Consider the following 22,395-nt stretch of genomic DNA (forward strand, 5'->3'; position numbering starts at 1 on the left):
ATGGGCGAGTCCCACCCGCCCTGTCTGGCGAACGGGCCGCCCGCTCTTCGCCGAGGTACAGGCGAGCCACGCCCTCCCGACCGTTCCCACCTAACCGCCAAGCCCGACCTACTGCCTCCCCCTCTTCCCCCTCGCCGGGGCCACGTCATCCAACGACCACTAGCCAATCCCCACCAGCCAACTCCCACATTGCCTAACTCCCACCAGCCCCGACCAACGCCCCACACGCCGCCTCCTGCCTGCCCCATCCCCTCACCCCACAATATATATTGTCCAGCACTTCCTCAATAAAGCAGACTGCATGTTACCACCACTTGCCGTCTCCGCAGCATTCTTCGCGCCCGCTGTGTGTCCATCTAACACCTCACCCTCAAGCAGCTTGGGCCAAGCCAGAGAAACCCCCAAAAACATCACCTGCCAACCCCACTGGCAACCCTGAAGAAGTTAGATGACCCTCAACTCCAGTTTCATCTGCCTCTCACAACTGCACTTACTTACATTGCCTTCCAGGAGACATCTGAGTTTGTAACCCCAGGTGGTATTAGCCAGCTTTTGCTCCCAAAATGGTGTGTTACTAATAACCCCTAAATTCAATAGCTTCAAACAATAAACGTTTATTTTTCACTCACGGGGTCTGAGGCTGTGGCTTTGCTTGACTCTGCTGGGCTGTGCAAGATTTGGTGCCAACATGTGGGAAAGATCCAGGTCTACTCCCTGTGTCTTCTCATTCGGGGACCGAAATTGAAGGAGAAACCCCTTCTGAAGCAGGTTGTTCTCAGGTGAAAGGCAGGAGCTCCAAAGGCCATGCCAAACTATGCCAGTGGCCTCATAGAGAATGTTCACTCACATTCCATTAGCCAAAGCAAGTCACATGGCCAGGCCCAGAGTTCACTCTGTGTGTATGTGTGTGTGTGTATGTGTGTGGCACAGTTAGGAAAATTTACTTTTACCTGTAGAAAAGAATGAGCAAAGAATTGTGAACAAATAACAATCCACTGTGCAGGCTCTAAAGTGTAAAAACAAGCTTATGTTTTAAAAGATATGAATATGCTGAATAAATAATTGATCGTGTTTGCAACCATCAAAATCTAGCAGGGGTTTTCTGTAAAATCACTTTGCTTTCGGGTACTGTTGGATCAACTACTCCCTTTGCCAGGAAAGCCCTTCCCCGCCTCTCCCTCCCCTCTCCTCCTTTTAAGACCGGCATGGCCAGGCCAGGGGCTTTGCAGAGATCAAGCAGTCAATAAAGGGCAGTTAAGTTTATTCTGGAATTTAACCTTTTCCTCTTGGTGTGGCTTTTTAAAAATGCAGCCTTTCAAATAGCAGGCATTCAAAGAAATGACTAAATTGAAGTGAGGACAGGAAAAAGGACAGCTCTTTGAATATAGCCCTTGATGGAGCCAAGATAATCTTGTCTGATTCATGGGATTACAAGCAGGAGAACAAAATGCCCTCCGACTGATGTGTCCTAATATCTTTACGAAATCTTTACGAATGAGGAACTTAGCCATCAATTAATTAAGGCCTATCTTTTTTATTCAATACATTTCCTTTGAGCTTAATTCATTTTCTCGGCTTTTCGAGGAGTAAGAAAATCCAAGCACACTTTATTTTTTTTAAAACCAGAACTTCCGGAGTAGGGTTGGATCCCAGGCATGTATAGACTGACCAATGTTTCTGGAGTGATTCTGGTGCAAGACCCTTAGAAAAACCATGCTAATGGAGGTAACAAAATAAACCTCAGAAAGGCTCTTAATATGACTAACCAAACCTGAGCTGGGAGGCTCCATTCTTTTAGTTCACCTGCTCCAAATCAGCACTTCCTTTACCACAGGAGCAGAGGCTAGAAACACAAATTTGAATTTAGGCTCTGCCATTTACTAGCTGTGTGGCTGTGGGAAGTTACTCTTTTTCTCTATGCACAATGAAGCTAATTATAGCAACTACCTCATAAGATGGTTGTGAGGATTAAATGAATTATGTGTATAAGTGTTGGCACATAGTTGTTGCTCAGTGAACATTTGCTCCCTCCCACAGCAGGGCATGGCATCCGGACCCAGAGTGACTGGGTTTAGAGGAACTACACAATGCAGATGAATCTGGATTCTCTCCCTGGGACACAGCCCCCTTCCTGCCCAGAACTAACCTGTGCTTCCCAGGCAAACCCTAGGTCTGAGGGTAACAAAGTTTGCACTGAGCAAGCCTCCATGACCCATGAAAACGCCATGCCCTGTCTCCAGGAGCCCCCACTCCCAGCCTCTGGAGAGGACTTGACATGTATGAGAGAACCTCACAAACTAATTTCTTTAGTTTACGCAGCATAGGGAATAACAAACGGTCGAACTGTTGTAGAATTTGAGAGTTGTAGAATTTGAGAGAGGTTCAATTATTTGTGTATAGAAAGGCCAGGACTCGGGAATGATTTTGAGACAAACCCGAGCCCCAAACAAGATTTTTGAGTCCCTTTTATACAGAGAGGAAAGGCCAAATGGTCCTTTTGTTTCAGTTCTCAATAGGCTTGAATTAGCATATATCTTCCACACCCTAGGTAAGCTTTTAGCACGGACTTCATATATTGTAGATAAGCTTTTAGCACATTTGGTTTGCGTTTTCCCTGGATATTTAAAGTTCATAGACTTTGCATTGTTAAACTGTTTCCTGGGACTGGAGTCGTTGCCATGGTTACAAAGGGCAGGACTGCAGCCTCTTCCCGTTCCACACCCACAAGTCAGGACAGAAAGTTTAGGTTAAGGTTATCTCTGAAGAGTCAAAGAGCCTCCCACCCATTGCCCACATCAGAACAGGGTTAGTTTCTTCCTTAACTGGAAAAAGAGGTGCTTCAGACACTTGAACTGAATTGAACGGAATTTGGTGCAACCATTTTCTGTCTCTTTGGAGGCGGTGGTTAGCTCCCGGATCTTCCAATATAGTTGAAGATGGAAGCTCTTCCTTTTTATGAACAGAGCTGTGAAGACCCAGGAAGATGGTGGCGCTAGAGCGGGGGAGGTTTGGTTTCTAAACACAGCAGCTGCAGCATGATCAGCAGTCAGAATCTGAGCACATTCGAAGAAATCCCCAGACTTCAGTCTCCTCATTTCTAAGCTCAGCGTTAATGTTAAACAACCTAATTTTTCAAATTACATGAGCTTCTGTGAAGCTACTATGCCTTCTCTTCACTCATTTTTTGGAAACTTTTTTATTGAGTCATAATTCACGTAAGATGCACCAGTTTAAAGTGTAAAATGCAGCGGTTTTTAGTATATTCACAGTGCTGTGCGACCATTGCCACTATCTAATCCCAGGACATTTCCATCTACCCCAAAAGGAAACCCCTTACCTATTGGCAATCATGCCCAAATCCCCTCTCCCTCACCACTGAACACAGTAACCCACTTTCTGTCTCTATGGACCGAGTACAGTTGCATCTTAATTTATAATGATCTATTTAAGAAAAATACTTTCAATAGTCTACAAAACTTATATATCTCGATTTCCCCCTCCACTTTATGCTGTTGTCACAAATTGCACATTTATATGTTGTGTGACTGTCTTAGCTTGCCAGGGCTGCTACGACAAAGACCACACAACGGGTTGGCTTCAACAGGAATTTATTTTCTCACTGTTTGGGAGGCTAGACGTCCAAAAGCAAGGTCTCGACAGGCCATGCTTCCTCCCGGAGTCTGCAGCCCTCTGAGGATGGCTTGCCGGCGTCCTGGGGGCTCCTGGGCTGCACCTCTGCCTCCGACACGTGGCTTCTCTGCTGGCTTCTCCTCCTGCTCAGTCTTCAGTGTCTCTGTCTAGATTCCCTCGCCTTATAAAGACTGCAGGTCTGTGAAGTAAAGCCCTCCCTGACTCCATTTGGCCTCATCTAAATAGTAACTTTAAAGATCCATTTCAAAATCGGTCCCCACCGTAACTAATAACATCTTCAGTGGTGCCATTTACCAAAGGGGACGCGCCAGCTGGAATGGAGGTTCACACCTGAACAGCCTTTTGTGAGGGACGTGATTCAATCCCCAACAGTGCCCATCAACACAGATTTACATTCATTGCCAAACGGAGTTGTCTTTTAAATCACAGAAGGGGAAAAAAGAGTCACAAACAAAAAAGACATTTTCCCCATCTTTTACATTGACCTCTATCTACCTTACCTGGTGTTCTTTATTTCCTCCTGTTGATTGAGTCACCCTCTGGTGTCCTTTCATTTCAGCCCGAAGGGCTCTCTTTAGCATTTCTTATAGGGCCTCAAACAATGAACGCTCTCAGGCTTTATTTCCTGGGAATGCCTTTGTGGAGTGAGTCCTGTCATGAGAACACAAGCTCAGTGCACAACAGACACGTCCCGCAAATGACCGCCTTGTTATTTACACAGCACAAAGGGTCCAAAAGAGCAGGGGAAGAGGTCCCCTTGCGGCCAGCCCCAGGAGGCTCAGGTCAGGGTCAGTAGGTGACAGCTCTGCATGCCCCACCTTGTGTCAGCTAAGAGACCAAATCCACACCGTCAGAGGGTGGTATTTAGCCATCCCTGAGGAGCACCAGGAATGCTTGCTCCCAGTTTCCGGGATTAAATCTAGACGGGCATTTTCATTAGATTTACCATCTCCCCCAGGCTGCAACATAGTTGCACAGTAGAGGAGGGGGCAGGGGGTCGGTAAGGGCTGGGCCGTGGCCGCTGAGCGTGTGTCCGTGACTTTCCCGGCAGTCCACCCCTCCGTCTCTCGACTGGCCTGGCCTACTCCTCCGCGTTAGCGCCCACAACATGAGCCCGCATCCCACCTCGGACAGGGGGTGGACAGGTCAGTCCTGTCACCAATGTTGGTGGTAAAGGTCTGGGAACACCCAGTGGCCACAGCATATTAGGAGGCCTCTCCTGTGTGTGCCGTGACTCCGTGCAGGGGGACAAGCCTGTTGGAAGCAGCCGGTGCATCCATCCTCCCAGGCCTGCCGGGTGACAGCTGAAGAGGTCCCACAGAGCGCACTTTTCAGCCAGCGGGCTTGCTGCTGGATTTCAGTCGCCGCCCGTTCCACCTCCCCCGGTATGGCAGGAGCCATTAGCAATTGCACAGATGTCTCCTTGTTAGGCTAGCGGGAAGTCTAAGGCAATGTACACTGAGTATATGGACAGGCATGGAATGATGCACACTGATGTCAGTAAAGCAACTGCAGAGCGGACCTTAATATATGTTTTTGTTTAGTATCTGTCGAATCTGTCCACTTCATCAGACTGGAGTACCAACTGTGGCCACACTGCTTTTACTATTCATAGCAAATGCTACAAAGCCTACGTGTCAGTCCTTTATGAGAATTTTCTTCTCGTCTTTACAATGCCGCCCAGGAATTAATTCAGGAATCCTCAAGAAATTTGTATCCAAAGCCCAGTTCGCTTTGCTCTTGCCTTGCCAATGGAGTCATAACTCAGATGCACTGCGCCCCCCCCCACCCCCCCTCCCGCCAAAGGCTGCAGGACTCCACAGCTGCTACCTACCCGGTTCTTCTAGGACATGGGGCTGACCCTGTTGCTATCACTGCTGAAGCCATGAAAGCTGCGGCTGCCTCCAGTGCAAATGCGTTGCTCCCCTGAATTTAGGGCAAAGAGCCCAGCTCTTTGCTTCCCTGGCTTGAGCTGGAACGGAGGCCTGCTCTGTGAAACCTGATACTCCAACACACTCGTCAGGAAGGCTACGTAAGGGTCAGGCCGCCTTGCTTCTACTGCCAGGGTAGGTCGCTTCTACCACCAGAATTTCCACACAGCCTCTCGGAGCCCTCCTGCCAGGCAGTCCAAGAACTGCCTTCGTCTGCAGGCCCAAGGCTCCCCCACCTCCTGCCTGTGATGACTTGGGCATCTGGTCCAAGGGGGCCCCAGCAACCTCCCCAGAGAAAACAGTCTGAGCTTGGACTCCTCCCAAAGTGAGGATTGTTCAGCCTTAGCCTGGTCTTTTGTTACATATACATAGAGAATATTCTAATAACCTATGAGCACCATTCAAAGGTTAAGCCCATGACTGGCAAGGAGGTGGCTTTTTTCAACATTTGTGACTTTACAGTCTATTCTCTTTATTTGTTAAAATGTACATTAACCTATACTAATATCACATTAATGAATTCTGTATAAGGTTTTTTTTTAAGATACTTGTATTTAGAAAAATGTCTGGAAGCATATATACCAAATAGGTAATAGTGTACTTAGGGATAAAGGTAAATGTGAGGACTTTTGTTTTCTATACTTCATGTGTGTGTGGTTTTTTTTTACAATAACACACATTACTTTTGCAATCATAGCCAAAACTTAAAGACAAAGAAAATATACTTCATGTCTTTGACTTATGAAACATTATTTAATAAGAGCATGTGAGAGAGAGCAGGTGCAAGCGAACATGAGTGCTGGATCCACCTGCACGTGGTAAGGCAACAACATGGACAGGGAGGGGGCTGGTGTCAGGGGCCGAGGAGCCGGAGGGAAGGTGCTCCTGGACAGAGGGCACTCCTGGCTTCGGAACTTCTCAAAGCCCTTTTTATAAGATGTATTTTATTTATTTATTTCTCCCCATTCACTCTTTATTTACACTTGCTGTGACTGTTCATCTTCCTTGCTTCCTTTGGAGGCACCAGGAACCAAACCCGGAACCTATGATATGGGAAGGAGGTGCTAAATCTCTTGAGCCACCTCCACTCCCTGCTTTGTTGTGTCTCTCATTATGTTTTCCTCCTGTCTCTTGTTGTGTCAACTTGTTCCATCAGCTCACTGCACCTGCCTGTCGTGCTAGCTTGCTGTCTTTCTTTAGGAGGTACTGGGAACCGAACCAGGGATCTCCCATGTTGTAGGCGTGAGCCCAATTGCTTGTGCCACATTCCCTTCCCTCAAATCCTTCTTAACAAAGCAGTGGTTTCCATTTCTACTTTACCTACTTCAAAGAAAGTCTTAGTTCTTTTGCCTTAATATTACCACTCCTCTCATATCCCCTATGCTCTTCAATTACTGGCTAATTAGCATTGAAAGGGGGTTTCATAGGTCAACTTGCATCCTTATACTCTGGCCTTTGGCCAGTGATAAAAGTGTTTCTCACGGGGCTTGGCCATGTCTCTTTTGCAACATCCCCCAGCCTCAACTTGAAAAGGGTCTGAATATAAGACAGTTTTGTAACTTATTCAGTAGACCACACAAAAGATTAATTATACATTTTTAACTAAAATCTCCCTAGGGATAATTAGAATGCAACCTTCTCCCGTGCATTCTCTATAAGTGCGGGGAGCAGTGGGTCAGCACAGAGCTCTGTCACTTGGCATCACTTGGAGTGATGTCATCTTTTTGGCCCTGGGCCCTTGGCTGTTCTGGGAGCTGTAGCTCAAGCAAATGTCAGGCAGACATAAAATCAGAAAAAGGGGAAATGGTTGTGTGGAGTCAACTGAATCAACCTGTATTTATTGCAAAACAACTCCGACAACACAGGCTAAAGAATCTGAGAAAGTTCCAGGTACTTCCAAAGTTAGAGTGTCAATTTGAATTCTTAAATTATGGTACTAATCACATTTCAATTTTTACAGTTTATGATCTTGGCAGTTTCTATAGGCAAAATAGGCTCATCATGTTTAGATGACATTTCTTTGACCACAGGTGAGGATAAACACTATATATTTTTACTGTGATTTCTATTTCTTTCTTTTGTGAATTGTCTAGTCATATATTTTGCCCATTATTTTCTTGAGGTACCATTATTTTCCTTGTTAAAATGTAGCATTACTTCATGCATTAAGGATCTTAATTTCTTGTTTGTTGTATTTGTCATAAATAATTTCCCAGTTTGACAATTATCTATTAGTTTTATGATGTTTTGGACTTTCAAATGTTTTAAATTTTAATGTAGAAAAATCTATCAGCCTTTTCCTTTGGGATATCATTTATGGCTTTTTTTTTTTTTTTTTTTTTGCTTAGCAAAGCCTTCACCATTTTGAAATCAGATAAATTTTTATTGATGTTTTCTTTCAGTTTTGAACTTTTAAAATTTATTTAATCCCTCCCTGTTACACTCTGGAATATATTATGAGATAAAGATCCAAAATAATGGTTATCTCTAATAGTTGATTTTCCTATTTATTGTTATTGATTAATTCACCCTTTTCTCATTTATGAGAAATTTAAAACATTATAAAGTAATGCAGGTGCATTAAAAAAATCTGAAAATAAAAATAATTGAAATAAAGGGAAAACCACTTATTTAGTGGTTTTCTTCCACTCTGAGTAAGTGTTAACATTTTGCTTTGTCCTTCTAGACATTCTCTTCTATGGATGTTGGCATGCATATATTTCCCTTCCGAATGGAATCATATTGCAATATCATTTTGTAACCCAATGTTTTTCCATTCTGTAATACATCATGACTATCTTTCCATGTCAATCAATATTCTTTCACAGCACTATGTCCTAATCTACTTTTTATTGAAATATACCATCCATACAGAAAAATGGACATTTCATAAGTGCACTGGTGGATGAATTTTTACCAACTTAACACACCCATGCAACCAGCTCCCAGATCAAGAAACAGAATATTGCCAGCACCTCAGAATGCCCCTCTTAGTTCTTTCCAATCACTCCTTCCCCTGACTTCTAACAACACAGATTCATTTAGCAACCCCATTTTTGATGGTTGCCTAGGATTCTACCACAAATATACACATATATATATATCATAATATATTTCACCCAGTTTTGATGGATTTGGGGATTGCTTCTAACTTTGCATTATTCTCTAAAGTGTTAAGAATATTTATTTAATTTTTCCTTAGAGGTATCAGAGTAGATTACCTGGATCAAAGAATATTAGTAAGACAATGGATAATAATCACTAAATTGCTATCTTTAAAAGTTGTCCTCTATATAAGCTACTTTCTTTGTATTGCATTCTCGTGTACTCCAGTTTCACCAGGATTCACTAGCCTGTGATTTCAATGGACCCACCAAAAGCTCTAACTCATATTTTACCAACTCCTGCCCCCCATCTGCTAGAGTCAGATCTCTGGCAGTCTTGGGGGCGGTGGGGGGTGGTTATCATTTGGGCTCTTCATTAATCTTCTCACTGCATTCTCCTGCTGCCCAACACCTCAGCACATCCTCCCATAGACTTTTTTTTTTAAGATTTATTTAATTTATTTCTCTCCCCTTCCTCCCACCCCATTGCCTGATCTCTGTGTTCATTCTCTGTGTGTTCTTCTGCATCTGCTTGCATTATCAGGCAGCACTGGGAAACTGCGTCCCTTTTTCTTTGTTGCATTATCTTGCTGCATCAGCTCTCTGTGTGTGCGGTGCCACTCCTGGGCGGGCTGCACTTTTTTCACATGGGGAGGCTCTCCTTGTGGGGCGCACTCCTTGTATATGGGACACCCCTACGTGGGGGCACCCCTGTGTGTCACAGCACTCTTTATGGGCAGCAGCACTGTACGTGGGCCAGCTCACCACATGGGTCAGGAGGCCCTGGGTATTGAACCCTGGACCCTCCTTACGGTGGACATTCTATCAGTTGAGCCACATCCACCTCCCCTCCCATAGACTTTTGAGGGCTTGCTGCACTACTTGCCTTGAAAGCACATATGTCAGAAAGCACATATGTCAGCACATATGTCACATATGGATAAGGGACCCATCTCAAGGGTTCAGAAGCTAGGCATGCAAGCTGCCAAGGCACCACCTGCATTTTATGACTCTCATTGCATTAACACTATGACATGCTTCTCAACAGGGAGAGAAGGTCCTTCTTCTCCACTCTGTAGCAGGAGCCCCAAAGGAGAGCTACCTGTATTCTCCTTTTTCCCATGGTCCCGGTTGCCTATAGCTCTCTTACCCTGGGGTTTAGTCAGGAAGATGCTTCCATCCCATCCCTGCCCTTCTACTCCCCATCCCCCCATGAAAAATATCCCAGATTGGTGATTCCACTGAGCTAGACTTCATGCCCAGGCATATCCAGGTCTTAACATTTGACACAACTTATGCTCAAACTCATTACCTATGATCTCACATCTTTTGCTCAAACTCATTATCTACTATCTTTTGAAACTTTATATTTTGATATTAATAAGGCAAATTTTCAAAAAAGTTTTATCAAAAATGTTTTGTATGCTATTGCCTGCTATTTCTTCAGAATAGTTTCGTCAGCTTCTAAAACAATCCCATTAAGAATGGGGCAGCATTAAACCTAGGAAATGAATGAAAGTATGAGCATTTCTGAAGTCTTTGGGCTTCCATCAGGAGTGAGGTCTTGTCTCTGTGACTACCTGAATCCTCCTTCACATCTCCTCTGCTGGGACTTGGGGAGGGGAGAGGAGTGGTAGAGAGCAGTCCAAATACTGCTGAGTGGGCTTTGGGAAGCCGTTTAAGCATCACTGGCTTGCATGCCGGAGAGGGAATTGGAAAAGGAGGCAGGATGAATTCTGAGCCAGCTCTGGGCCTCTTTCAGGAATCCTTGTTTTTTTTTTTCATGGTGCTGGATGAGTGTATGTGCCGAGAGAACAAATCTGATGAAAGCAGAAAATAATCTGATTTGGTAAACTTGCCAGATAGGAGAAATTCTGGCTGGGTCCTGGAGCCAATGATCTTGGGGAAAGGGGCAAGTTCAGAACAGTTAGATATGTGCTGCACAGGTGACAGGCCAGAGAAATGGACAGGAGGTCTGGGCTAAAATGCAGGAGACTTGGATTCAAAGCTGGGCTCTGAAACCAGCCTGCTTTGTGACCTTGGGCACGAATACCTTGCCCTCTTGGGCATCTGCCTGCTCGTTTCTCAACCTGCGAGTGCTCTCTGAATGACCTCTATGGACCTTCTCGAGCTAGATTTCTAGGGAGTATTAACTAGAATATGACAAGAGTTACATCCCTGCTCTAACTTTCAAAGAGGCTGGCTATTAAAATTCTGATTGGATGTGCTACTTGTTTAGTCTCCATATAAATGTCTGCTTCTCAGATGGGGTGAAAGGGGGATATTTGCAGGAAACTGACATGCAGATACCCAAGCCCTTCAAAGGGGCCCCTAACAGGACCTACAGTGCATAGCGAATGCCAGACTTTGTCTACATTCTGTGTACACTATTCTATTTCCTCCAAGGGTATCCTTGGCCCTGCTGACTCCATCTCCAGAAGTTTTTCACCACCTCTCTATTCTAAAGGTCAAGAAGTTCTTGACTAGGGGAAGAAACCCCCACCCCCCCAAAACAAACAAAACCCAAATACCATTGATTGTACACTTTGGATGAATTGTATGCTTTATTAATATGTAAGAATAAAATTGATTTTTTAAAATTTAAAAAAAAAAGAAGTTCTTGACTATGGCCAGCCTCATTGGTAGCCTCAACTACCATTTATTGCCAGTTCTTTGAAGGAGAAAAAGGAAAATTCTAAGTTCTACATGGAGGCTAGCCTCCAGGACGGCAACATCTGTCACCCCACTGATTGCCAGGGTAGATTCGGCTGATCTCCCTGGCTAGGCAGGTGTCCCCTTCCTCCCTCATTGTTCCATGTGTGTCCCTCCAGAAGCTGCGTGCTCAGTCATAGAGGATGACCTTCCCTGCTAGAGGAGAACTGTTCTTTGGTCAAGGATATACAGGTGGCTGCGCTGTCCTGCTAGAACCTCCAAACAAGCTTTCAAGACCGTCTCCAGGATGGTCCCCAATGAGTCCCACTTCTTGGTGTTCACACACTTGTCCGGCCCCTCCCACCTTGTACCAGGGTTTATCTATGTGACCAAGAACATAGGGCAGAGGTGATGGTATGCTGTTGCAGAGATCGTGCTATGAAAGACTGAAGCTTCTGTCTTGGCACTTTCTTGTTCTCTCTTATTATTTGCTCTGGAGGAAGTCAGATGCCATATAGTGAAGTGACTCAGGCATGCTACAGATAGACCCACATAACAAGGAACTGAAGCCTCATCATATGGCCTGACAACAACTGCATGAGTGAGTTAGAAGTAAATCCTTCCCTAGTTGAACCTTGAGGTGAGGCTGCAGCCCTGGCTGACAGCTTGACTGAAACCTCATGACAGAACTTGAGCAGGAACCACCCAGCTAAGTCCCTTCTAGATTCCTGACCTTCAGAAATTCTGTGAGATAATGAAAATTTGTTTTAAGCTGTTAAGTTTTGGGGTAATTTGTTATGCAGCAAGAGATAACTAACACACTCTGTCTTTTGTTTTTGATTTTGGGTAGAGATAAATAGAGTCAGGAAGACATGCTAGATGGAATGATGAAGGTTGATTCTATTAACGTTTGTCTACCTTGTGCCACTCTGTTTTAGGTCCCTAGATTCCCAAATTCACTTGATAATAAGATCACCTGGAATGCTGGTTAAACATACAGACTTCTTGGTTCCTTCCTTGGGTTAGGGTCCAGGGATCAGTATATTTAACTAGCACCCTAAATAATTCTTTTTGGTAGGCAAATTTGAGAGACACTGAAGAATAGGATACAAAAATGAATGATACATAGCCCTTCCCCCAGGGACCGGTCAATATAAAAAGCAAATTGCTACACAAAAGAGCATTTAAACAGAGGCACCCAGTTGCCAAGAAGCCATGAAAATCTTTGGGGGTATCAAAGAATGCTCCTGCATGAGAAGACATTTGAAGGAGGCCTCAGAGTTTGGTTAGACTCTTAGGGGCACAATACTAAAATAATCACAGAGTGACAGTGATAGCTGGCATTCATCAGGTGTCTGCTCAGTGCCAGGCATTGCGCTAAACCCTTTACCTCCTTTAGCTTATTCGATCCTCCAGACAACCTTATGAAGTAGGAGCTGTTTTTTTAAATCAGTGATTTCCAAATGGGTTAAGGTAGGCTCTGGTTACCATGCTCCAACAAGGAGCACAGAACCAGGTAGGAAGGAGGCAGTTGACTCCATAGTCCATTTGGAAACCACTATCCCGTTCTCTCTCCCAGGGGATAGGAGACTAGCTGTGAAGGTGCTGTGACAGCTTTGCCAATGACACGAGTTTTGCACCTGAGGCTAGAAGGTGTCCAGGGGTGGATACTGGCAGTAACTTCCTAGTGCAAATTCAACTCACTCATTTTGTAAGTGAGAAAGAGAGTCCCAGCCAGGGTGCGCGACTTCTCTAAAGCCACACAGCTTGGTAGTGGCAAAGCAGACAGAAGAATGGATGGCCCGGCAGTCCACTTTAGACTATGGGCAATTGGAGGCCAGATTGAGATTGGCGTTGGATACTTTGCCAAGGAGTTCAAGAGCTATTTTATAGGCTTTGGAGTGAAGTCTGTGCTCCACCAGTTAGCTCTGATCGTCTCAGCCTTATCCTTCTGAACAGATATCCCTCCTTGGGGGACTCCTCCCACTCCCCAGCGTCCGTGCTGTCTGCCCCTTCCCCGCCCCCGTCACCCTGTGGGAGAGCAGTTCTTTGAGTCCTTTACACAGAGGCGGGGCTGACTACGAGGTGTCTACGTGGGCTCGCCCTGGGGGGGCTAGGCCTGGGTCGCCCCGGCGTGCCCAGTGACAGCTGAGTAGTGGGCGGTGGGGGGGACGCTTCTCCAGGTTCTTTGAAATCTCACCACCTAAGCCAGGCCATAACCGCCCACTCTGGCAGCGGCCCTGGGGCTGACAAGGTGACCCGGACGGCACGTCCCTTGCCTCTGGGTGGGCACAGCCGTGCCCGAAGGGGACCGCCAGGGCGAGGACCGCAGAGAGCCCTGCTCAGAGCGCGGGCGCCCTTGTTCCCGCCCGAGGCGACCGTTCCGGAGCCTGAGCCCGGGGAACGCGCGCCGCCCGGCTGGCCCGGCTTCCTCAGGGGTGTCCTCGCCTCCGGCTGTCGCCTCGGCGCCCCCCGACATCCGGTCCAGGGGCGACTCCCGGGTCCCCAGCCGCGCGCGTGCCCCGGAGGCCCCCGACGTGCCCCCGCTTGGAGCCCCGACCCCGCCCTCCCGTGAGCGCGGCGGACCCCGCCAGGGCACCTTCCTCCGAGCCACCCGCGCGAGCCCCGGGCGCCCGCGGCCACCGGGGGCGGGGACGGCGCGTGCGGGGCGGTCCCGGGCGGGGGGAGGCCGCGCCGCGGAGCCGCCGCTCCGGGATCTGCAGCGGCCGCGCGGGCGCAACTCCAGCCGCAGCAGCCAAGCCCGCCCGAGCCGAGAAAGAGCCCCAGAGCCGGAGGCAGAAAGAGGGGGCCTGCCTTTTCCCGCCGGCCTCTGCGAGAAGCGTCTCTTGCCCCCGGACCCGGAATAAAGAAACCGGGACCTCTGGGTGCCGGAATACCCCGCAGGTACCGAGCGCCCCCCGGGGGAGGGCACGTGCCGGGAGGACCCACGCAGACCGGCGGCGAAGGGGTGCGGGGGGCTTTGGAGAGTGGCGGGGGCTTTCCAGGAGACTCTCACTGCTGTTCGTTTCTTCAGGGGAGCCGGGCTGCGCCCCTTTTCTGACTGAGGAGAAAGTTGGCAGCTGGCGGGGGCTTATCAGCAGGGGTTTCAGAGAGGCTTCCAGCTCTGGGAAGGGTCAGGCCTGGGGCAAGTGGCAGCGGGCAGACGCCCCAGACGGTGCGGGCCGGGGTGGGGTCGAGAATAAAGGAGAAGAGGTCCCATGAACGGTCTTTCCCCAGACCCTAAATCTCCCAACACCCCTTGTCCTAAAGAGCTTATAGCTCAGTCTTTGGAGTCGCCTGCACCCCTCCAGAGGTGGCGCGCCTCCGCGCTTTGGGAGTAAACAGAAACCTCCGAGACAAAGTGCTTGCGGGAGGGAGGAGGGCTCTCCCGCTGGGATGGCAGCTGTACCTGCCTGGGCGCCAAGGCGCCGAGCGGGCTCCCTCTGACCCGTGGGCTGTAGGTCCTGCTTCTCAGGCCTGACGGGGGCAGATGTTAGGGACCCAGCAGCAGGACTGATAGCTCAGGGGAAGGGCAAGGTCTGAGAAGAACTGGGATGAGGAATGGAGGGAGGGATGCAGGAAAGGGCCATATTGGGGTGCCCGGGGACCTTAATCCTGATCCCCCAAAGACAAGCTTCAGGTGTCTTGCCTTGAGGCGTGTAGACAGCGGGCTTTCCTGCGATCCTGGGCCTCTTTCCTGGGACTCCTTTCTCAGGAAACTGAGGTTTGCCACCTTTCCCTCCCCTCTGCCTGCTCCTGACGTTTGGAGTCTGCAGACCCCAGCCCTCCTCTTAAGTCCCAGCTCGGGCCTGAGGTTTTCAGGCTGTGGGAGGGACTTCAGGGAGTGAGCAGGGAATAGGGGACACTGGCTTCCTCTCTGTGCCCAGCAGTATTGCCAACAGCCCCCCACCCCACCCCATTGTGTGGTGTGTTGGAGTCCTCTGTGCCAGGAGTTCCCTGCTCTGCCTTGCAGCTGACTGGGGAGGATGGTGTTTCTCAATAGTAATTCCTCATAGTTCTGGGGTGTAGACCCTTCCTCTCCAGGGAGCTCTGCGGGCTGCAGAAAGTATCAATCTTCTCCTGCCTGGAGGAGGTGGAAATCCTGAGTGTTTAAGCTATTTACCTCAGGATGCACAAGCAGCGTCCTGATTTTGCTCTAGAGTCCCTTTTTAACCCACTCGGCTGGTGACTGGACTGTGAATTCTGGAGGAGAGACTCGGTACATGCTGTAACTGACTTCTGGGATCATAGCAGACTGATGGAGAGAAGAGGGGAAGGAGGCTGCTAGATAGATTGGGGATTTTTAGAGCTGCGTTTTTCCAGAAGGAAGACCAACTCATGGAAAGCAAACTGGGTTGTATGGAGGCGCCCCCTCTTCAGTGGGATCTGGAGTAATTTCTTTAACCCCCTGGGAAGGTGATTTTGCTCCCCCAGAATGGGGCAATCCCACAAAGGACAAAGTTCAGGCTGTCAGGACAGTGAGTAGAATTTGGAAAACGAGCTGGAAGCAGGTTGCTTCTCTTCTCTGGAGCAACCCCACCCTCCCAACTCTGGTCCCTGAATTTCTGTCTTCAGTGGAACTGAAATAAACTGAGTTGGTGCCTGGTTGTCTGTAGCAATCTAACCTTCCCTGAATGAGTGGGTATGCAGTTCATTTGTTTTCTGTCATCTTCTTCTTTGTTTCCACTCCATCACCCTATGTTCACTCTGAGCAGGTGGCTAATGGGTCTACTTAGGTTTCAGGATGGCTCAGAAAGCTGCCAATTCACTCACACATGTAGCCAACTCTTTGTGTATCTCTCAAAGGCACAGGATGGAGCCCAGATGCTGAAGAATGCTGGTGGGGAGTGCCTGACCCACAAAGGGAGACCCGAGTGTCAGCTGAGTGGGGAGACATCCAGGCTCCCAGTCATTGCCCCCAGGGGAATTCCCAGCAGCACCTTGCTGGATGGAGATCACCATGGAGGCCAAGGATGAGAATGCCACCAACACCTCCACCAACTTCCTTTCTCTGCTTGACCCCCACGGATTCCCAGTGGCTTCCTTCCCATTCAACTTCAGCTATGGCGACTACGATATGCCCTTGGATGAGGATGAGGATGTGACCAATTCCCGGACTTTCTTTGCTGCCAAGATCATCATTGGCATGGCTTTGGTGGGCATCATGCTGGTCTGTGGCATTGGCAACTTGATCTTCATCGCCGCCCTGGCCCGCTACAAGAAGCTGCGTAACCTCACCAACCTGCTCATTGCCAACCTGGCCATCTCCGACTTCCTGGTAGCCATTGTCTGCTGTCCCTTTGAGATGGACTACTATGTGGTGCGCCAGCTCTCCTGGGAGCACGGCCACGTGCTATGTGCTGCCATCAATTACCTGCGCACTGTCTCGCTCTACGTCTCCACCAACGCCCTGCTGGCCATCGCCCTCGACAGGTGAGTGGGGGGCAGTGAGGCCAACAGAAGTGGTCAGGGAGGAAGAGAGGTTGGAATTACCCCTTCCTCCCCTGCAACCATGAGTTGATGGGAGGAATCTATGTTCCCCCACAGATGTGCTATTTGGGGGCCTCAAAGTTTCCCCATTGATTGGACAGTAAGAAGAGTTCTTATTTTCCAGCTGTGGTCAGGGAGGAGGTAGCAGAGCCTACGAGCGTTGGGAAGGTTTTTGATTTCCCAGCTGTGGACATGTTCTTAGATGCTGTACCTATTCCAGGTCCAGAGAGGTAGGTAAGAGGAGGTGTTGAGAGGCCAATTAAAAATCCAGGCATCTACCTCTTGAGTCAATTTGGAAATCTCGAAAGATGTTTCCAGCTCATCAAGGCTTCCTTTGTTAAGACATAGCTTCTCTAGTGCCAGGTGGTTTTAAAATAAGGGATTTGTTTTTAGTTTTTAGTTTTGTTTCTATTAAAAGGAAACATACCCTTTCTTACTTTTTTTTCCCCATTAATCAATTTGTTCCTTTTCATACATTTGCATGCAACAGTATACAAGTCCTGGTTCTAGCGATGTTAAATAAAATCAGTAAGGGTAGCCTTTTGGTACATACTTATTTATTTCATTAGTTTAATCCCTTTGGCTAGAGTGCCAGGGTGATCTTTGTTTTCTGGGGGACAATCTTTGTAAGCTCCTTGTCTAAAGCTGGACTCTCATAACAAAGCACTTTGCTACAGTTTAGAGATAGAACCCTGAGGGTCAAATCGGGCCTTGCTGTACCTGGCTCTGAACAACCTGTTAACCTCTCTTTTAACTTGGAGAGCCTGAAGCACAGATGAATTTCCTGCTCCTCAGTTCCAGAACTCTGGTGGGTTTCGACCTGCTGCTCACTGTCAGGGCATTTGAGGACAGTCTTCCAGGAAGGGGCCTAGCTAGTAGAGTGCATTTTCTGAAGCCTCCAACTGGGCTAAAAGATAGGGTGACCTGGGAAAGGACCACTCCCAAGGAGAGGGTGTTAGTAAGGAGCCTGCCTTCGCCCCCTGCAGGGTGCAGCATCTGCCTTCTTTCTCCAGGGGAGGCTGCTTGAACTCACCTGGAAGGGCCTTGGTGGTGGCATCCCTGCAGAAGGCTGCTTCTCCATGGCCAGCGTCTCCCACATGAGCCATGGAGCCCCTCAGGGTTCTTTTCAGCCCCTGAGTGAACTTACAGAAGGAGCAGGAAGGCAAATAATCAAGTAGAGTATCTGTCTCTAATTCCCCTTCAGAGATGCCATACGAGACTCCAGGGACCTTTTCTTTGACCTTTCCTGAAAGCAGGAACTGCCATCGTCTTTCAGCATATGAAATTGTTTCCCGAAGTTTCATGCTACCAAGCCATCTTTTTCCAGGGGGCCCTTTCAGCTACTATAGGTGGGGAAAGCCAGATGTCCGCTGTGGAGTGGGACCCTGCTCCCTGGTGAGATCCATTTTATTATGTTTGGGACCATTTGTCCAAAGGAGAAACAAATGCAGGAGGGAGTGGTGTCAAAGGGGGACTGAAATCAGGATAAACTATGGAACTTTGGATTAGTTTTTTAACATGTAAGAGGTAGTATCTATGTTGATCAATCAACCTTGACCTACAGGACTTCTTCAAGCTCATGTCCTACTTTCATATCAAACTGAGTTTGTCTAAAATACTATAAGCATCTCTCTTGTGGCATGAGTTTGTATAATGCAAATTAGACACAATAAAAAGGACTAGAAACATGCTATGTATCATGGGGAGAGTATTGCTTAGATTGTGAGGGAAACTTCCACACAGACATCGGAGGAAAGCATTGTGTGTCCAGTGGCCTTGACTGGCTCATTGACTATTCCAATGTGTTCCTTTATTGATGTCTTATTTTTGCTTCAAAATTTTTTTTTAGGAGGTACTTGGGATTGAATCTATAACTTCATACATAGGAAGAGGTGCTCAACCACTGAGCTACATCTATTCCCTTTTCAATTTATTTTGATTTTTATACATTTTTACCATCTAATTTAAATTTTGTGGTGTAGGCATTCATTGATTTTTGTCTGGTCTTATATGCTGTTCAGGATTTGATCCATGATCTTCATGTTTGACTTGGGCAACTAATTTTTATATTGAAATAACAAATACGCTTACAGTTACAAAAACACCTTTATTTTTGTTTAACGAAATTTCTGTAGGCAGTTTAGCAGTTAATCTTCCTGGGTTTAAACTCTTGCTGTATCACCTACTAGCTATATGGCCTTATGTAAGTTATTTAAGCTCTCTCTGCCTCAGTTTTCTCATCTGTAGAAAGGGGATAACAAGAGACCTTAACTTTTTGGATTGCTTTGAGGATTCAATGAAATAATACATGTAATGGCCTTGAATAATGCTTGAGCCTGAGTAACCATTCAATGAACAGTGGATATTATAATTTTTAAATTAACCCTTAGAGGAAAAGAGAAACAGAAAATGAAAATGAACTAATGAATGTTTCACATCAGCTAATCTCTTTAATTTCATTGAAACAATTTTATGATGTTTTTATGATATTACCAGGTTTCTAAGAAACACAGCTATCAAGATATAGCAACACAGATCTATTTATCCTCTACCTGCCTGGATTTTGCTTTCTGTCATTGGACCTATTTTTCCCCCAGACACCGAACCTGGAAATCCTCCTTTGTCCCGTCCTCGTGCTCCTTTTCTCCAGCATTCTCCCAATTTCCATGTCCTGTACTTATTCCAGCCTCCTGCCTTGTTCACTCTAGCTAGCTGTCATAGTCTCTTTGTTGGTCTTCCTGCATTCATTTATTTTTATTTTTTTAAAGATTTATTTATTTATTTCTCTCCCCTACCCCCCCACCCTGGTTGTCTGTTCTCTGTGTCTATTTGCTGTGTCTTCTTTGTCTGCTTCTGTTGTTGTCAGCGACACGGGAATCTGTGTTTCTTTTTGTTTCTCTCCGTGTGTGCGGCACCATTCCTGGGCAGGCTACACTTTCTTTCACGCTGGGCGGTTCTCCTCACGGGCGCACTCCTTGCGTGTGGGGCTCCCCTACGCAGGGGACACCCCTGCGTGGCAGGGCACTCCTTGCGCGCATCAGCACTGCGCGTGGGCCAGCTCCACACGGATCAAGGAGGCCCGGGGTTTGAACCGCGGACCTCCCATGTGGTAGACGGATGCCCTAACCACTGGGCCAAGTCTGCTGCCTGCATTCATTTATTAATTCATTCAAAGAAGGCATTTTTATAAAGTGATTGCTAGATGACGGATCTACTCCAAGCACTGGAGTTACTGAGGTGGAAAGCTCCTTGTCTTCATGGACCCTTAGCCTGGCGGATGGAGACAGATAACAGTGAGGTAAACACACAAATCAGGAAGATAATTTCAGAGAAATGCTGTAGGGGACAAAGTGGGAACTACTCTAGCTGGGTAGTCAGGAAAAATGTCACTTCAAGGTACCTCTGAATTATGAAAACAAAGACTGGCCAAATGAAGATTGGCAAAAGCACTCCAGACAAAGGGAACTGTAAGTGCAAAGGTCCTGAGGCAGGAACTAGCCTGATGGGAACAGAGAGACTGCTCTGTAGCCTGAGGGATACTCATAACTAGAGAAAAGAAGCTGCAATTGCCTGACTCCTTAGAATGTCAATAGGGAGAAACCAACTGTGATGGGGAGAAAACAGGAGAGAAGCTGCTAGAATACCATGAGGGAAGGAAGAAGGGGAATTGCATGTTCTGGCTGGAAGGGGAGGAGGAACATGTCATATTGGAGAGGCCAAGATATGGGTCTCAGCCATCGTTGTGTCAATTTCCAGATGTGTAGCTTTTGGCAAGTTATTTAGCCTTGCCAAGCCTCAGTATGCTCATCTGTAAAATGGGCATATTTGCCCTCTTACTTATTCAGTAGGGTTGGGGTGATCAAATGGAAAAGAAATGGTTTTGAAAATGCTTTGTATATTGTAAATTTCTATACAAACAAAAGCAATTAATACTAACACTAGAGTCCTAGAGTGCTGATCCTCAGAGTCATGACTTGAAACCCTGTTCTGTACTTTCCTATTGATTTATGTATCAGGAAGGCCCCTTGCACATATCCTGGATTTCTCTGGGATGGAGTTTGTTGGGGCGGTGGGGGAAGTGACAGAAAGAGCCAGAATGAAGTAACTATTTGATGGGTGATCACAGATTACCATGAAGATTAGTTTTGATGTGGAGAGTTGGTCCAATACAATAGAACATAATAGAAAGTTTGTAAGTGTATTTACCAATAACAGTAAAAGAGAATACCTATGAATACAGACAACTCTGGAAAATACATTTTAGGCTACTAACAGTTTCTTGTGTACTAATAGCTTTTGTTTATGTGCAGCATCACATCTGAGTCTCACAGTATCTCTGTGAGAATGGCAAGGCGAGTGATATTCCAATTCATGTAGTAAGTTAATGGCAAAGCTGGGATTAGATTCATAATCTCCTGATTCCTAAATTGGTGTATTTTCTTCTACTTATTCATTGAAGAAATGACTCAGTTTGAACAATCATACAGACTTATGAAGTTGCTATCAGGTAAAGGAGGAACAGATTATTGTAACTGAAAATACATAGAGTGAACAAGGATGAATATAGAAGTCTTTGTGACTCAGACCTGTGTCCTGTAGGTTCTAGCAGGGCTGGGCACAGGAACGAATGCCTCTCAACCCCTGGGCTCTTTCTACCTGATGAAGAGGCAGAAGGCCTGGCTGGGGTTTCTGTTCTTTTCCAGACCAAATTGGGCCTGACTGGCTTTCCAAGATTCTGAAAACAGAAGCACTAGGAAATTAAATGGTTTGCCTTGGTTGGCCTAACCATGAGGGAGTGCTTGGGAACTCCAAGGAGCCCAAAAGAGCCTCTGCCCTCAGCCTGGTAACCTGGTTTCAAGGCTGGACAGGGACTTTGCAGGCCGCAAGATGCTGGCTTTTGTCCCTGCCAACCCATTCTGTCCCATCCCACATAAAATAGCCTCCACACTTGCCCCTTCCTTGGAATCTCAGGGACCAAAGACCTAAGTCCTCTCTTCTACCTCACCCCACCTGAATCTACCATCACACTGGCTTAAACAAGGTTTAGATCCTGCCTCCACTACCTAAGCGAGGAACTCGCTTTCTCTGGAGCCCAGGGTCTCTGTAAGTATATGACTCTGCTTTCTAATAGTTAAGTCAGCACTGCCCAAGGGCTGAACTGTCCTCTGTATAAAACCCTCACTCCTGCAAGCTCCAGGCCATTCTCTAGTTGACACCTTGAGCAAGAAAAAGGAGCCTGACCCTGACCCTATGACACCAGCCCCACCAATTGTTAATGCAAGTTTTTATTTGGCTGTATATACAATTTAAGCTATTAAAATTTGTACAATATTTACAAATTAAAAAAAAAAAAGAAGTCTTTGATGGAATATTCAGCAGAACACGGTGAGGTAGACAGAGCAAGGGAGCCAGTGAGAGAGCAAAAGCTCTAACCTCTTAGTTTTTGTTGAGTTTCAGCAGGAGCACTGAGATCTTTACCAAGAGCCCCAAACACCTGTGTTGATGAAAGCATTGTCAGCACCCATTCCGCTCCTCAATCCTCAGGGACATTGGAGTTAGAGCCAGGC

The 22,395-nt window shown here is 46.9% G+C and overlaps 2 protein-coding genes across 2 annotated transcripts in view; both read left to right on the forward strand.

The window, feature by feature from the left end:
- On the forward strand, window positions 1-14,205 carry LOC139436713 (basic salivary proline-rich protein 1-like). Its single transcript, XM_071208670.1, has 2 exons — window positions 1-55; window positions 13,634-14,205. Exons 1-2 carry the CDS (start codon window positions 1-3, stop codon window positions 14,203-14,205), a joined length of 627 nt encoding a protein of 208 aa, XP_071064771.1.
- PROKR1 (prokineticin receptor 1) overlaps window positions 14,046-22,395 on the forward strand; it is a 16,807-nt gene continuing 8,457 nt past the window's right edge. Inside the window, exons 1-2 of the mRNA XM_004449195.4 lie at window positions 14,046-14,242; window positions 16,145-16,771. Coding sequence (XP_004449252.1) covers window positions 16,287-16,771 — 485 coding nt within the window. The 5' untranslated portion in view covers window positions 14,046-14,242; window positions 16,145-16,286. The remainder of the gene's footprint in view (window positions 14,243-16,144; window positions 16,772-22,395) is intronic.

This window comes from Dasypus novemcinctus, chromosome 17 (genome assembly GCF_030445035.2).
Source record: "Dasypus novemcinctus isolate mDasNov1 chromosome 17, mDasNov1.1.hap2, whole genome shotgun sequence".
In the NCBI taxonomy this organism is placed as follows: Eukaryota; Metazoa; Chordata; class Mammalia; order Cingulata; family Dasypodidae; genus Dasypus; species Dasypus novemcinctus.